The 16,822-nt window shown below is 47.8% G+C and overlaps 1 protein-coding gene across 8 annotated transcripts in view; it reads left to right on the top strand.

Moving 5' to 3' along the window:
* Window positions 1–16,822, top strand: part of cacnb2a (calcium channel, voltage-dependent, beta 2a) — a 39,092-nt gene that overhangs the window by 13,082 nt on the left and 9,188 nt on the right. For 4 of the 8 annotated variants that reach the window (XM_029147250.3, XM_029147252.3, XM_029147253.3 and 1 more), the window contains one exon: window positions 12,616–12,735. In XM_029147250.3, the coding sequence (XP_029003083.1) occupies window positions 12,616–12,735 (120 nt within the window). Of the gene's footprint in view, window positions 1–5,465; window positions 5,721–10,197; window positions 10,913–12,615; window positions 12,736–16,822 lie in introns of those variants that run through there. The other 4 variants (XM_029147254.3, XM_029147256.3, XM_029147251.3 and 1 more) reach the window with 4 other exon arrangements.

Below are 16,822 nucleotides of genomic sequence, written 5' to 3'. Positions count from 1 at the left end.
GAACCCGATCTGCACACGTAGACCTGAGGACTTTTTCTAATTTTGTTATTACAGTTTCAACTCCTATTATTACTAGTACTGTATAACATCCGTATAGGAAGTGGTATCCAACATATTGGATGTTTTTGTTCTAATTATCAATATATCCATCCTGCTTAACCTGTTTGCAAATTAGTTTCTGGTTTATTTCACCGCGTTAATCTGCAGCCTTCATAAACGCTCCCCATCGGGCCGCTGCCGCTGAGCCTCCGCCGTGCACTGATCCCAGGTATGTCCTCGTCTATTCAATAAGCCTAATGACTTTGATGGCCACATGCGTAATCACGCGGGCCGGCCGTGCCAGGCGGATTAGGACTCCAGATGGCTCCGTTGCTGTGCGGCCGCGGGTGCACAGCTGCAGGAGGTCACATGTTCTACTACCGCGGTCAACTCTGCCACAGTCGCTCAGCATCACGCCGACCGCTCCTAGAGCTGTGAGGCGTCGATGCGCCGCTCGCTTCCGCCTCTCACGGCGTCATATAGGCGACCGGGCCGCGCAGCAGATGTCACACTATCAAATTCAGGCTTAATGCCCCGCCAGCTGAGGGAAACCTCTCCAGAGCTGACTGCGGCGCTCAAACACTCCACTGCGAGCTGGAGAGAGGCTCTTCGCTCCCAATGAGCCGTTCTGCTCTCTGTTGGAGAGATGGCCGTCGCTCCCCTCCAGGTCCCACCCCGGCCGCCTGCCAGGCAGCGCGCCCCCCGCCGTTACCTCTCTCCGGCCGAGGCAGTCAGGTCGGCGTTCCTCGCGCCGGGCGTCGGCCGCTTACGCCCCCAGGCCACGTCTCTGTAAACAAAAACCAGGGGATTTGCATAATTCATTACAGCCGCTGAGGAACGTCGAGGCGACACAGGTGGGAGAACGAGCATGTCTAAGAAGAAGAAAAAGGTAAAAGGGACAAACATGACGCGTCCGTGTTGTTCTGTGTCCACAGCTAGAATCAGTTTAGTGCAGAGGCTGCTGCTTTAGTTCGCAGCCTCCACCTGCTGCATCCTCCCGTCGAATGTAGCTGCCTGTGCTGCTGTGTTTTCACAGGCCTGTATTTGTCTCCGCGTTGCTCCTCATGTAAGTAGAGATTAGTTTTTAATCGTGGATTCATGTAGGACCGGGTCTGCCGTTTAGCGCTGCCGCTCGCGAGGCCTTTCTGTAGTTGAAAGACAATCTGCAAGGTCATCCTTCTCTTCTCTTAGCAGCCTGTCAGGACTGGAGCCCATCTTTGAAAAAACTGCTGGTTTCAGACGATTTAGACTTTTGGTTCCTCCACTCCTGTATTTGGAGGAAGATTCCTGATCATAACAGGGAAAGATGAAAATGTCGCCTCAGTATTGATATATATAATGATGATAAGCAATAAAAATGCTGTAACTGCTTCACTTGGAGTTTGTTTTGCAGTATGTTCTTAGGGGCTTGTCTCCTTGTCTCTCTCCTCCACCTTGGTGCTATACGCATTCCATGGTATCAGGAATGGCTTTTAGCAGCTTGTGACTATGTTTCATGTCAGGCATTTCTTTTACTCTAAATCCTGGATTGGCAGAAAGGCCAAAGCAGATTTAAATCTCCTCGCAGAGAGAAGCAATCATCACAAAGTAAGTCAGGGGATCAAGTGGACACAAGCAATCACCCCCATAGATGTTACTGTGTGTTCGCCCCCTCCCCCCCGCTGAGAGGTAGCGTAGACAGACGAGCAGGTGATTACTAGAAAATACTCTGGTAGTTTGAGCTGTGTGTTGATCGTTCCATGCGATGCCTTCATGAGCATGGGTCTAATTGGACATTGATGAACTTCCAAATAATAATTTCTGATTCTCGCGGCTCAGTGAGCTCCGCATCTCCCGCATTCACCACTCCTACTGTACAAGCGTGTTTGCAAACACAGTGACGGTCTTTCCCTCGGCTCGTAGTTCCCTGACCTGCGCGTGACTCCATTAGTCACGGCGGTCCCACAGTGCGGACGGGGGAGTTTTTCCTACGACTCCATGTGGGACAGCCGATGCGTTGACGTGTTCAGCGAGCGTGAAGTGACTCAGTGAGCGCCACTTGCTGCTCGGCAGCCGCCAAACGTTGTACATGTCAGCGCTTCCAAAGTCAAGTTGTTGCGTGCACTCGCTGTCCAGCAACACTGAGCTCATGGTCTTTATTCCCCTGGGCGTTCTTGACAAGATTCCTCTGTCTCCACGGACTAAGCGCATCTTGAGAAGGGTAAGGGTCTTGTTTTGTGTTCACAGGAACCCGCTGGTGTTGCAGACTCGGGCGTTGGGAGTCATGCCCCTCTGTTATCAGTAACAGGGAGGTTCTGGCCTCATTGTGGGACGTGTGTGCACGTTCAGTGCTCTTCTGAGGCGTGGGACACGTGCACAGGATGCCCTGTGGTGCAGTGGAGAAATGGCAGTCAGACTCTCCAAGGAAAGCGAACAGCTGGGACTTCCTCGCGTGTCTCTCTCTCTCTCGTCCCCTGGCTCCAGCCCTTTTTCTTATCTCGCTCTTTCTCCACCTCGTTTCCCTCGTAGAGTGTAATTAGAGAGGGTCTCGGGGCTCCAGTGGCCTGGCATGTGTTGTAGCTAGGTAACCTCAGTCAGATGCTGGCTGCCGGCCCTGGGGCTTTCATTAGATGTGAATCAGGAGCCATCAGGCCCGGCGCGTATTCTCCACTCTCATCTGGATATTCTGCAGCCATGCGTTTGATTCTATGCTTTACACATTGTGAATCTTAGTAGAGCTGGTTGTCATACAGCTGTTTAGCTTTTATGCTAAGCTAATTAGCATATTTCTCCTAAAGCAGTGTAAATGGTGTCCCTCTGAATGTACTGCATTCAGCTCCAAATATGATGTTTGACAGCAGACGGTGTGTCTGTCCTGGTTGCACCGTGAAGAGTCAATATCAGGATCAACTACTATAAAGAAAGTGCCGCACTTGTGAAGTTGTTGTAGAGGAAGGATAAGAAAGCAAGTGCGCTGTGTATTCACTGCTGGATCTGAGGGGACTTCTTCTTCCAGGCTAACTGATAGATTTATTCTCCGGCACTTGAAGTCCTCTTGGAGCTTTTCATTTGTGTAATAGCATTCTTGGCAAGGCAGAGGCTCCGAGAGTCTCCCTGACAGATCACGAGTGATCTAATTTTGATGCATTTATTTAGTATTTTATAGCCCATCAGTGATGATCCTCGTTTGTGTGTGTATGTGTGTGTGTGTGTGTGTGTGTGTGTGTATATATGTCATGATGTGTAATAATAGAACTTTTAATTCGGTGTTACTGTTTTGTATTGATGTATTGTGTGTTTAAGAATCTCCTGTTTCGGGCTGTATATTTTAACACGGTCATTGTGGAGCCGCACTAGCATGAAAGTGTTGGGCACTCGTGCCTGCTGCTGTTGTGGGTGCAGAAAGGAGCCTGGTGACTCGATCCTGTAACCGAAGCTGCGTGTCTTTTAACGCTGAATGCTTCACTGGCTGCAGACAACAGAGGTGTCTGTTTGAGTCTTGGTTTGGATCTGTCCGTTTCAGGCCAAATATCTGACTGAAAGATTAAATCAACATTCAATCTCTGACGTCCTGACATCTGAGCTATTTCCGCCTCTAGTACTTTGGGCCTAAGCAATTTTTGATCTTGTTTAGTTAATTCTAGTGTAATTTCCCAAGTGCAGCCCATGATGCTGCATTGATTTCCCCCCCGTGGTCCAGCTGTGTAGGTTGGCCTGCCTAACCAGCCCTGGTAGCCAGTGTGCCCGTGTCTGCGGCGATGCCTGCTGACGTAACAGTGCATTAATACTGGTCAATAAGCCAAAGGCAACGCTGCCAGTCGCTTGTCAGTGCACGCCGAACTGGAAGACATCGATCTGTCAAACCCCAGTGATCTGATATCACCAGTGAAGGATGACGTTATGTCATGGCATTGTAGTAGCTGCACAACATAAGGAAACCAATGTGGGCAACAGCTTAGTTTTTTATAAAGCGCGTCTGCACATTATTTTAGTGTCAAAGTCAGGCTTTGTTCAAAATGTCTCCTTATCATTATTACATTTTCTGGCAGCGATGGTTGATTCCAGATGACACTTCTGGTTAAGTGTCATCGTGCTCAGCATGTGGAGAATTTAGCTTCCGGGCCTGAACCTAATTAGACTCTTTTCACCTCTGTTTACCTTGACCTCATGTTAGCACTGCAGGGGAAGGGGCTGGAGCCCACGTTGTGACACGGCCGCTTGAATCATGATAGCAGTCGATAAGTCAATAATCAATGTGCGCAGAAAATGGATTGTTGACACTGGTTCATGCCAAAATTCACTTGTTTCATCATTCTCAAATGTGAATAGTTGCTATTTTTTTGCTAGACTAAGACCATGTGAAGCTATGTTATTGCATTTTAAATGAAATTGTTATATATTTGTCTGGTCAGCAGCAGAGTTTGTGATTATGGCCACATACCGAGCACATGCCCCTAAGGATAATCCTCAAAAAAGAGGTTAACCCTGATCAAACACACTATAATGCAGGATTTAGACTAGGTTGCCCAGAAAACATTTTGTCCACGCTGAAAATACAAACGTGAGCTTCACCGTGATGTCGAGCAAAGCTGCGTACAGTTGCATAATGAGCCGAGTGCTGTGTGGTTCTCCCCGGCGCGCGGTAGCCGCATTCCTCTAGTGGTTCTAATGTCTTATTACAGGAAAACATGGTTTAGTTATGAACTGATTTTGGGAAGTCGTGACTCAGCCGTGGGAGCTTCTGTGACTCACATTTAATAGATTTATTGGAATATTTAACATTTTCCCGTGCTGCCTTTGATGTCAGATGATGAAAAGGAGCATATACAGTGACTCTCTTTGAAGTGAATGGGCTGTTTTACAGTATTGAGCAGCTGCATCACTGAGGCTCAATAGAAATCAGTCACTTTAAAACCCAGCAAATGTTCACTTAACCTTATTCGTAGCCTCTTAATGTACTTGCTTTTATTTTATTTTTTATGCAGATTTACATACAAAATGATTTTGTGCCATTTGGAAAGTTCTGATGCCTTTCGTCCTGTTGATGATGAAAGTACATAAGGCATGTTGCAGATGTAGTGAAGATAATTACTTCCTGACGTCCTGGTCTCGGCACCATGTGTTGAGACTATACAATGAGTTCAGATCTGTAGCTTCCTTTACACAGAGTGCAACCTCTTTGAGCAGAACACATGTAAGCTCCTTAGATCACACACTCGCACAGACATAAAAAGCTCCCGCAGCTGCTTTTGGTGCTTTCTGGAATTTTCAGGCCAGCCCTGTTGGCCAGAGATCTTACTTCCTAACTGTGTGTGCGCGGGACCGCGTTTGTGTATATATGCGTGTCTGTGTGTGGGAGGGGAGAAGGGCAGGGGGCAGAGGGGCTTGTTTTTGGGGCTGGAGGACGGCAGCGGCTCTCTGAAGGAGTGTTCTCCCAGCGTGGGAAAGACGCTCGTCCTTTCTCTCCCTCTCAGGGACTGAAGTAGGCAAGAAAAGTGCTGAGAGGAGCTAACTTTCCTCCAGCTGCAGCGTTCTCTGGGCTACAGAGGTAAAGCCGTTCCCCTCGGGAGCCGGGACGGGGGGATTCGTAGGAGCGGAGTGGTCAGGCTGGTTCCTCTTTCAGCGAGACGATGGGCAGCAGATGAGGGGATTTTCTCGCTAGGGCAGAAATGTATCACTCCGGCAGTGAGGAGTCCGATCTGGTAAGTCTGTATAAACACGCTTAAGGCTACTCAGACTTTATACTCTTCGACTTTTCTGAGCCTAACTTGGCACTTCTCCGTCTGAACAAAGAGGAAGGGCTTGTGCTGCAAGAGAATCTAGGTTATTAGAGCAGGACTTAAAGGGCCATAATCATGCGCTCCCTTTTTTTCGTAGTCTTTCCAAACTTGCACACTGACTCTGGAGCCGTAATGAGTTTGGGGCTTTATGTACGAAGAGCAACACAAGACATTAAAGCAATACTAACACATGGGCCAAACATGGTTTTGACCTCCTTTGAACTTATTGCCTGCAAATGAATGAATCAGGTCCATTAAGGGTTTTTTTAGTGTTTTAAAAACTCTTCAGTTTTACTTCTTGTTAATGTGTGATAGTAAAATCCATACATGCATCACTAATCACTATTTTATTACGACTAATTGTCCAGTTTTGAAAATATTAGTCCAGAAACGCGTCACCAAATGATTTAAGCCACTGAACATTGTTGTACTAATACATTATAAATTGCAGTATATGTATCACTGATTTTGTCTGCAATGTGTTTTAAATTCTGATTTATTACATCATACTTCATCATATTGCAAAGTATCACATCTTAAGCATCTCAAGTGGCCGTAGAGATGGATTTTAAAATGTTAGGGTAAATATCATTTACTTCTTACTAAATGTCTTGATGGAGTGGCAAATGGAATGAAGCCATATTTTGAATATCTCACTCACAGGTAGTTCATAATGTGGATTTGGGCAGAGGTGGAATTTATAAAGCACTTAAAAGCAAGCACAAAGGGAAGACCGCATGTTAACGGATTAACCTGAGCACAGTCTGAAATAAGTGACTAATAGCTGGTGTTTCTGTGCGCTCTTTGACACACAGGCACTTGTTGGGAAATGAAAGGATTGTGTGGATGATTTGTTTGAATTGTACCTGCTCGACTCTTGGCTCCGTGCAGCTTGACAGACTACACCTACTGTGTCCTTTCATGGAGTATGTGTCACATATACTGAGGGGTTTGCAGCAACACAGGACGAACTGAGTTTCTTATTTCAGATATATTCATAACAGGACATGTTTATCATAAGGTTTTTTGTTTTTAATCTGGGAAATCCCCGGGCCTCTCTGGCAACAAGCTCATTTTTTTTTCTTATTTGAATCACAATTCGTTCCTCAGTACATAATTTATCAGCGTGTGAGCTAAAATAAATGAAATCGTTTTACAGTCCACTTTGCAGGATGCTGCGTTTTGCTCGGCTGAAGACGTTTAGCGGCTCGCTCTGCTCCCTCCGCCTCTCCTCATCCATCATCCACAGTCCGCTTCAAACACCGTGAAACGCCAGAATATTGATGACACGAGCACAAAATAACAGAATGTGAGCGTGGCTCTCCCCCTTCATGCTACTTAAATAAACGTTACAAGAGTCGCAAATGGTTTGGAATCAAAATATGCAGATCATCACTACTATATCTTACTAATAATCGTTTTGTAATTAACATGCTGCTGTGACCTGCTCTCTGCTGACGACTTTGTGCTGCCCTTCAGTTCATTTCGGCGTTGTGAACTTCCTGTCACATCACGTCTGCAGCAGCTACAAGCTTGCAAACCACCATAATGCACAACAGTCCAGATGCAATGTACTGCTGCCACGTGGGTGCCCTCCGCCATCATGCGTCAGGGGATCCAGTCATGTGATGGACAGAGGGTCCATCACCTCAATGGGGAGAGGCACTTATCTAATGCGCTGGCTCGCGAAACGCTGAGTAAGCACTTTTTTCCATTGGCCTGTCAGTGTCACCTTGACGTCCATGGGGCCGTCCACGCCGAGGGGATAATTACTCCTCCTTCCCTTTTATCTCTCTCCTCCCTTCCTTCACACACTCTTTCTTTGCTGTCAGGAACATATTGGCGTATCTGTTTCTCTTTAGCATCCTTCACGCGCTTCGTATACATTCCTCTGTTCCTGTGGTAAATATTAGCAGCCCTCCTTTGTGGCAGTCACACATCGTTCATTCTCGGCTCGGTGGCTCTGTTTTGACGAAGCAGACCCAAACAGTGTCTGTTTGGGGGATGGATGCTTTCATTGACTTGCGGAGCGCTGTGTGAAGCGGCAGTGATGGACAGATGGCTGAGGAGAAAGGAGCTCTGGTTCCAGCCAGGAGCAGGTCAGGCCAAGCCTTCGACCCACTACCACGTTCACTCAGCCTGATGTCAGATAGCTACAGTCCATCAGCCAGAACCCCAGATTACTACTTCTGATGTGTTCAGAATCAACGTCAAACATATATTTTGCACTTTACTATGCTTTAGCACAAATGTGCTTATCTCCGATTACTAATAGCAGTTGAATAGCAGTCAAACATATATTAAAGTAAAGTGCAAACATATATTTTGCACTTTACTATGCTTTAGCACAAATGTGCTTATCTCCGATTACTAATAGCAGTTGACTAGAAGAGACAGTACCGTTCCCTCAGATGAAAGCAAGAAAGTCCAGGCAGCTGGAAATCTCTTGAGAGATGGATGGAAGGAGCAGACAAAAGGGCGAGATGAGAAGCAGTGAAAGGACGTGAAAAGAAGTGCGAATAGGAGAAAAGGAAGAGTTGGAGGAAAGGGAGCATCATTGGGCTGCGAGTGTTCACTGTGGCTGAGCATCACAGGAAGAGAGGCAGCGTGTAGGGGAGGAAGAGTGGTACTGTACAATGAAAATGAATTAAGGTTTCCTTGACAACGGCGGCACGTTATAGCTCACATGCATTTCCTCTTCATGACTTCATAGAGGACAGCGTGTGACTTCTGACTCGCAGCCTCCAGTTTTGTCATTTCCTAACGTACTGTAGCCGCTGCTGCGTAGAGGTCATCTGTGGTCTCCCAGCAGGAACCTCCGTCTAAATGGATTAATACTGTAGGAGCGATGTACAGATCCCCCTCCTCATCCCTCTTTCGCCGACCGATGGAGGACAGTCACCTCTCCGATATTTCCCCTGTTCTGCCCCCGTGGTGCCAGTGAGGCAGAGTTAAACAATCTTAAAGACAGTTAATGGCCCTGTACCAGGATCAGTGTTCCTGTGCTCCTAGCGTCAGGCAGGATTAAAACCAGGGTCGTCTTTGAGGCTGAAATCAGATCCCTGTTTGCTTAATCAGATCTGTAGCTCCCAGTCTGCTGCATCGAGGGACGGTCATACTGCGTTTGGATTATTATTAGTGGCCTGTGTGGGTGACAGTGCTGTTGGTATCAGTGTGGCAGCGGGTCTAGAGGACAGTCGTGTCGCGCGGCCCGAGGCTCTTTCTGTCGGTGCCAGTGTTCGTCAGCGCGGCTCCACAAGCTTCCTCTCCCGGCTCCATCACTGCACATTCAGAACATCTGTGCCCTGTGAGCTCTGGAGGCTAGTGTCAAACCACCCTATTGAACCATATGTGACCCTTTCACTATGGAAAAAAACTGGGAGGCTGCAGTTTTGTTCCCCTGCTGTTGGAGCTTGATGAATGTAGAGGACTTCTCAGCAAGTTGTTCTGCTTTAAAGCTGCTTTTCTTGACCCCGAGCAGGTGGAGGTGTGTCAGCGATTGAAAATAATAAGCATCGCTGATTACCATGTCATCCTCTGAGCTACACCTCAGGGACTGGCTGCTGCTTTTAAACCAGCAGGCTCATTTTAAACCGCTGATCCCACAAGCCGACCCCTGACCCCTCTGACCTCGCCCGTCCTTGGGACCGGTGAACCGTAGGAGCAGCATGCGTCAGCAAGGCCAGGAAAAACGTTTAGACTAATCATTCAGCAGGATGTAAATAAGGCTCTTCGAAAGATGGGACATTTTTAATATTGCAGTAATTATTCTCATTTGTCCTCACACGATTTGCTGCTTAATAGCAACTGGCGATATGACATTGTACATTGGAATGTAACTTAATTAATCAATTTGTGCATTTTTTTGTTGTGCAGAATTGTTTGGAAATGAGTAATATGAAACAAACCCTGTTCCCATATACTGATGAAAGTTGTACTATAACTATGTGCCAGCATTGCTTGTGTCAATGCTTTAGTTTCTCTGTTCTAATTAAATGCTGAATCTCACAACGGAGTGGGGGCATAAATAATTTTTGGCTTCCTGAAATTTAATTCCTCCCGGTGAGAATCACTGCATGAATTATTATTGGGAATAAATGAGCAGACGCAGCTGTAAAATGAGGCAGATTTAGATCCAAAACAAGCTGTTCCCCTCGAAGAAGGTATGATGTGACGTCCGTTTGTCTGAGCTATAAACAGACGACACAGTATGCACAGCTGACACATGACAGTAAACAGTACTCACAAGCACATGCGCTTCCCAGCACCGATCACTGCAGAGACACAACGAGCAGATGGATCGACCGTGAGGGGTAACGGAGGGGGAAAAAAACGAGGGGAGTGACGGAGGAGGAGGAGGAGGAGGATGAGGAGAGGGAGGGAGGGGGGAGACGGAGACGGAGCGGCAGAAGCATTGAAGTAGCGCCGGGAGCTGGTGGGAGGAGGCGTGCAGGACAAACGCTGACAGGCTGAGAGGACGAGGCTGCTCGCAGCACCTGACAGGCGGCGGCGTCGGGAGGAGACTCGCACTCAGCACCGCGACGCGGGGAGGCTGCGGCGGAGGAACGAGGAGCAGGCAGGAGCCCTGAGCTGGGAGGAGAGGATGAGGACCACGGCAACCACCTGACTCGCGCTGGGAGTGAGCCTCGGCACCTGCGGCGGCGGCCTGAGCACTCGCTGGGCTGTCAAGGAGACCGGGGCGGACGGGGAGAGAGAGCTGCTGAGATTATGCGCGGGGCGGCGAGCTCCTGTGGATTCCCCATCATCGGCAACGGCAGCGGCAGCAGGAGGAGCGGGCGCTGCAGCGACACGAGGAGCTCCGACCCCACAGCTATTTATTTATCCAGAGATGACGGCAGCGTTCACAGCCGAGGCGTAACGGGAACCGGCCGTCCATGTAGCCACGGCGCTGAACGTACCTGTAGCCAGAGCGGTGAGCACAGCCGCAGCGCTGGTACCAAGGTGACCACAGCGGCGCAGTCAGGTGTAGTCGTAGCAGTAGCGGGGGGGCAGTGGCTCAGGACACTGAATGACCAGTGTGGCTGATGAAGGCCACCTGGATCCGCTTGCTGAAACGAGCCAAGGGAGGTCGCGTCAAGAGCTCCGATGCCTGTGTAAGCACATTTTGAGTATGTTCACATGGTGAAGGTGTGTGTGTGTGTGTGTGTGTGTGTGTGTGTGTGTGTGTGTGTCTGTGTGTGTGTGAGGCACTGGCGCATCCATCAGTCTGTGGCATGTCTCGCCTGGTCATGATGTTATTGTCGGCTCCATGTCACTTCCTCCTGACCCGCCGGGACCATGCTGTTGATCACGCCTCATCACTAGTCGTGACCTGGCTAATTAATGAGAATAGTGCAGGTGTGTTCACCTGAGCTTTTCAATGTCACATGCACTGACACCAAACGTACGACGGACGGTTCTGGTGGTTGTTTATGGCTGGATGTGATGGCAGCTGAAGCAGCCCGTGGGTACAGTTACTTAGCTGGTCCTGGAATGAGTTATTCATATCAGGTAGAGAGGAGGGAGGATGAGCAGCAGGGGCGACTGACGCGCGGCGGGATGTCTAGATGAAGGACATAGGTGTGAATAACCTTGTGTTTGCACAGAAGTCGTGGCGTCTCCGCGCAGACGTCCGGTGACATGCAGGTGCAGAGCAGCGAGATGCATGATCCTGCTTTGTATGTATGTGACGGCTGAGTAATTCAAATCAAGCCCAGAGTGAGAGAGGCTATTTTTAACCCAGACAGCAGAATGTAATGGTGCAGTGAGATGAATGAAAGCCCTTGTGTGGGCGGCATAGTAGCGTACAGGTAGAAGAATAATGTGCAAACTGCCTTAACTTTAGTCAAACATCACGCTTTAGATTAATTAATGGTTTGATCTTAAGCAGGAAGTGGATCTAGTTTCTATGCAAATGTTGGTCCCCTTTCCAATGCAGTGTGTAAATTATTAAGGTTTCTCTCACATTTGTGTTTATATTTTATGATGTTTTATTTTAGGGAACAAGAAGAGCTACTAATAAAAATGTAATTACAAAAATCTTATTGATGATTAAATAAATATAAACAATGACAATATAATTTTATCCAATTTGTATACATACATATATAGACTAGAATAGAATCAACAAAAATGCATCATGTTGCTGTGTTAACACAGTTTGCACACATTCCGCTGCTCTGTTTGAGACTTCCGCATGTGTCCCATGTTCTCCTCTGTCCAACCATCACGCGCGAGCTCTTCTCTATCAATCATTCATGCCGTGTGGCGGTGGCGAGCGGCGCTGAGCTCCAGTGCGCTGCGCTGAGGAGGGAGGAAGGCGGTCACCGAGCATGTGAGGCGGCTTGTTTTCCTGAGCCGTACGTCACACAGGGCGCAGCAGGACCTGCCGTTCGTCAGCGTTTCCCCCCAGAGAACGTCACAGTGGGGTCGCCACAAATCTGGCCAGCAGCTCAGAGAGGGCTAAAGATAGAAGAAGAGCTGCTGGTTATGTGTTTCTACGGAAAAATTATTTGTGTCCTTTGGCAACTATCTCCCAAACAGAGGAACTGTCTCATCAGCTCGTGATTTCCTGGGCTCGTTGCAGCCCAGGAGGTTGTTGTATCCACAGCACCGTTTGCTCTTTAATGAAATAATCCAAGGCGTCTGCAGACGGTTTAACGCCTCGGCCTGTGTGGGCGTCTGCATAGTGAGTTATGCAAGCGTCAGACCTGAACGTGGCAGTGGTCAGATGAAGTTGTCCCCTGCGTCATCCCGTCCGTCTTAAGCTGCCAATCCACGGTCGCACGCATGAGCTGAAGCCTTTGTGTCTTCCCAGGGTTCGGCCGACTCCTACACCAGCCGTCCATCAGACTCCGATGTGTCCCTGGAGGAGGATAAGGAGGCAGTGCGCAGAGAGGCAGAGCGACAGGCTCAAGCACAGCTCGACAAGGCCAAGGTGGGTATCCCAAACCCTGCAGGGTCACTGTGTCCGGTCCCACCTGCTGGGACGCGGCCTTCGTGGACGAGCAGATGGAGCCGGGTCACGGTTCAGAGCACGGGAGACGGGGCCAGTGATTAACGCCTGTTTGTACGTGGCCTCGTCCTCTTCTGGGCCTGTGTTCTGGACTTATAGACTGCACTATCACAGTGTTTCAAACTCTTTTACACTTTGCCCTCGTCCGCCTCCTGTTGCTTTTTCTGTCTAATGACCTGTGAATGCAGCACCTGACACAGCGGCGCCACCTTCTGCATTTCCTCTCATCTCCCAGTGAATGTTGTCCCTTTGCGTCTCAGTCCCGGTCTGCTTTGCTTTTACAGAGATGTTTTTAGTGTCTGACTTGCAGCACTTTTTTGTCACAGTGCAGCTGTTGTGATCACACGTCACTCACAGATGTTTTAGTGTTTTCTAATTGTTTGGGCTCCTCTGCGGCTCCCCGCTGCCTTTGTTTGCTGGTTTCTGACAGCTCGCTGAAGGAGCTGCAGTTGGAAATGTTTGCATTTTACTTTTGCGTGACATTTTTGCGAAGGAACTCTTCTCCCAGAAGAAGCCGAACAGGAGCCTTGCGTGTGGCTTCCAAGGAGTGTTGATCGGCTAATAATCGAATGAAACAAGCGTGCAGCCACTTGTTCATTGCAAATTGAGAAACACCACCTGTTCATGGTGGCGTTTCTTTTGGGGTTTTGGGGTTAAAGTTGCGATCAGTAGTGGCTGAATAAAGATGCTGATGGTTAGAGTTATGGGATGTCCAGTGTATAAAAGATGTGTTTGTACAGACAAAACTGGTTTATTATGCTTGAATCAATATTAGCTGGCATCAACCAAACAGTCATGTAAACTGTTTACTGGTCTGTTTGTTATTCAATGTTGAAAAGTTGAGTCTGCTTCCTTTTTTCTCTCTATTAATAGGTCTACACACATTTCTTGTAGTCTTATAACATTAAGTAACTTTGCTGCTTGAGAGAGAGAGAGAACAGTCTGACCAAGCTTTCTGTGTGTTTTATTGTTTTTTTTTTACCTTAGTTCACCTCTCCTCTCATTCTTCGCTGTGAAATAATCCCAGTAAATTACACTTGTCGACTGATTCTGGAGTAAGATCAGTGGCCGATGCTGCAAGACGGACCCGGTGTAATACAAGCAGGACATTGCAGCCGACTTCAGCTAGTTTCCCAGAGCAACGAGGGGCTGCAGGACCTGCTGATGTGAGAGGTTAGGGGCCTTGTAGGGCTCGGCGTCGCTGTTTATCGGAGCCGGGCCTCGCCTGCTCTGCTCTGGGCCACAATTAGCAGCACATAAACAAACACATGAACGGCAGAGCGGGACCAGGCTTTGCGCGGCAGGAATCGCAATCAGAGCTCACTTCCTGCAGAATCGCTCAAATCTCCGGCTCTACTGAGGTCCATGCCTTTGATCTGTGGAATAATTCAGCTGTTCTCTTCCTGCTTCACAGCTCGCTGGAAAGCTCCAAGTGTTTCAATTGTTGCATATTAATTCAAGCAAGGGTCTAAAAATGTTTTAGTGCCTATAACATCTAGTCTCCTATTAGCTGCAAAGCTCAGGGCTGTGGGCTATCCATCCGTTCAAGCAGACATTTTCCTCCTGCAGCGTCTCGGTGCAGCTCCGAGCTGGCAAAGACGGATCATTCTGGCAGATCTATGCTGTTATTTTCCAGAGTCACCCTCTCCGGCTCACTAATTAAAAAGATAAGTTGGCTTTATAGATAACCTAGCATAGATTACCCGTGCTGGCATTTAACATGACAGATGACTAGTAAAAAATAGCTGCTCTGTGGCCTAGCCACCAGAAAACAAGCAGGCTGGGGTCAGAGGAAGTGCAGACTCTCTGACTGTGAGCCTTCATGGGCACTAATTCAACTACTTCACTGACATACCACTGATATTTGTAAGTAGTGGGAGGACGCTTGCTGCTTGTAGTGTGTGCACAGTTCCTCGTTGCCTCTTAGATTTCTAGACACGTATTCATTGCGTGCTGTCTCTAATTAACCTTAAAGGCGCACCGCACCGATTTCACACGCTGACTGTGTCTTCAGTGATGAGGAGCGAGTCTGAGGAAACGACCCAAAACATCATGAGACATTTAAAACGAGGGCTTTAAAAGGCAGAGAAAGGCTCAACAGAAACCTGCTTTACAGTAGGTTGTTACTAAACAGTTTTGAAGCTGAAATGAGCAGCATTTTGACGTATCATCTGTAGGTTGATGATACTAATCTAAAACACAGAGTTTTGAAGCTCTGAGTGTGTTCTAAAACTAGACCTCAACTTGTTGGTCTGTATTATTTTCAGTTGCTTAGGGAAGATCAGATTGTAGGTTTCCTATGATAAAACCAGCGCCAGCGACAGGCCTGAGTGCACTTCAAAGTCATTTTACAATCTATATAAAGCTGAACTACAGTCTGTGACTCAAAGCTGCGATCTTCTGGCCAGTGGGTACGTTTGCTTCACTTGTCTTGGCTGCTTTATATTATCAACACAAATAGTTGATGGAAAAGGTCTTTAAATCTCATTATGTGTCGACAAAAGCTGACTTTTGTTTTGACTGTGGCTTCACATCTGAGCATCACGAGCATGCTATTGATTTTCACTTTGCTGTATAACAAGGAGCCCGTGGCATGTTTCGTGGCATCAGCGAGCACAGGTGTAAGCTCAGAGAAGACAGCGCTGGTGCTTCCTCATGAAAAATTCATGGAGTGATGCGATACTGCGACGAGCATCATGTGCTGTTAATTGGCTGTGTTCCTTAGCGCCGGCTCCCAGGGGCTCCAGCGACACGCACAGCTTCTTTACAGCAGGTTGTGCCTCATCTATGTCTCCTCCTTTCACCTCTTCCACTACTTCCTTCTCTGCCCACTTTTTGCTGTCCTGTATCCTAGTTTCCATCTATTACCCCCCCCCCCCCCCCCCCCCCCCTCCAACCCATCCCCTCTGTCTTTTCCCCTTCACTCAGCATAGCATCCATAATGAAGCCCAGTGTTATGTAAGAAGCAGCAGTATGAGTACGTTGTGCAGATATTCCTTAGCGGCGATGCCACTTCATGTACACATCCAGGAGTCATTAGTGATGCCTGGCAGCGTGTTGGGATATTACAGGTTTCATTACAAGTCTGTAAAACATCATTAGGCCTAGAAATCTTCATCTGACAGTCCCCCATCTTGGATATAAACGATCAGGGCAGCTGGGAGGGAGGAAGGAGGCAGCGTTCCATGAGACAATTGAGGAACCACACTTACTTACATACTAATAGACCTCGCACCTTCCTGCAACCATGTGACTCGACAGCAAGGGCACGCTGTCCTCTATAGGTCCCAGCACAGCAGACAGTGGGTTGGACCATCGCTTCAGAAGGAACACGTCCAGCTATAGTCATCACACTGCAGAGCACTCACGTTGTTGTCTGCGGATGGGAAATGAGGACTGCATTAATGTATTATTTCCATAATCCCTCGCAGTTCATCATAGTCTCTTCACATATGTTGTATTTAAATGAGGATTTAGCGAAAGCTGTTGCAGGACTGATCGTCTCTGACTGTCGTTGCCTGTTGGTTTCGAGGAGCAGTTACATCCAGGCCACCAGGCAAATCCAGCCACGCTCACCTTATCTTTACTCTTGAGCTCTCAGATTTACAGTCATCGCACTTTGAGTCTCGGCTTCTTTCCCTGTGATCCTGTGAAACTGCGATGTTTCTTCTTTTTGCACCATGCAAATAGATCTACACCAACACTGTACGGAACAATGACTCCGTGAAAGAAACTGAGCAGCCTAACAATGAGCAAAATTCCAACTCCCCACAGAGCTGCAGTGGCAGGATAATATTACTCTTGGTGCCATTCTCCTGTCATTATGGATACACACATTAAAATATTAATTAAAGCAGCTTAGACGCTCAACTAATCAGCTAATCAGTTCATCTCAGCTTCCCAAAGGTTTGTATTATTGTTTTTTTATTTACAGCATTTATTGTTAGCATCATGCTACCTGCACAGCCTCAACCTCCAACAGATCAGCTGTACCTTGAATCACTTGTGT

This window comes from Betta splendens, chromosome 4 (assembly GCF_900634795.4).
Source record: "Betta splendens chromosome 4, fBetSpl5.4, whole genome shotgun sequence".
In the NCBI taxonomy this organism is placed as follows: Eukaryota; Metazoa; Chordata; class Actinopteri; order Anabantiformes; family Osphronemidae; genus Betta; species Betta splendens.
This window is presented reverse-complemented; position numbering and strand designations above follow the sequence as displayed.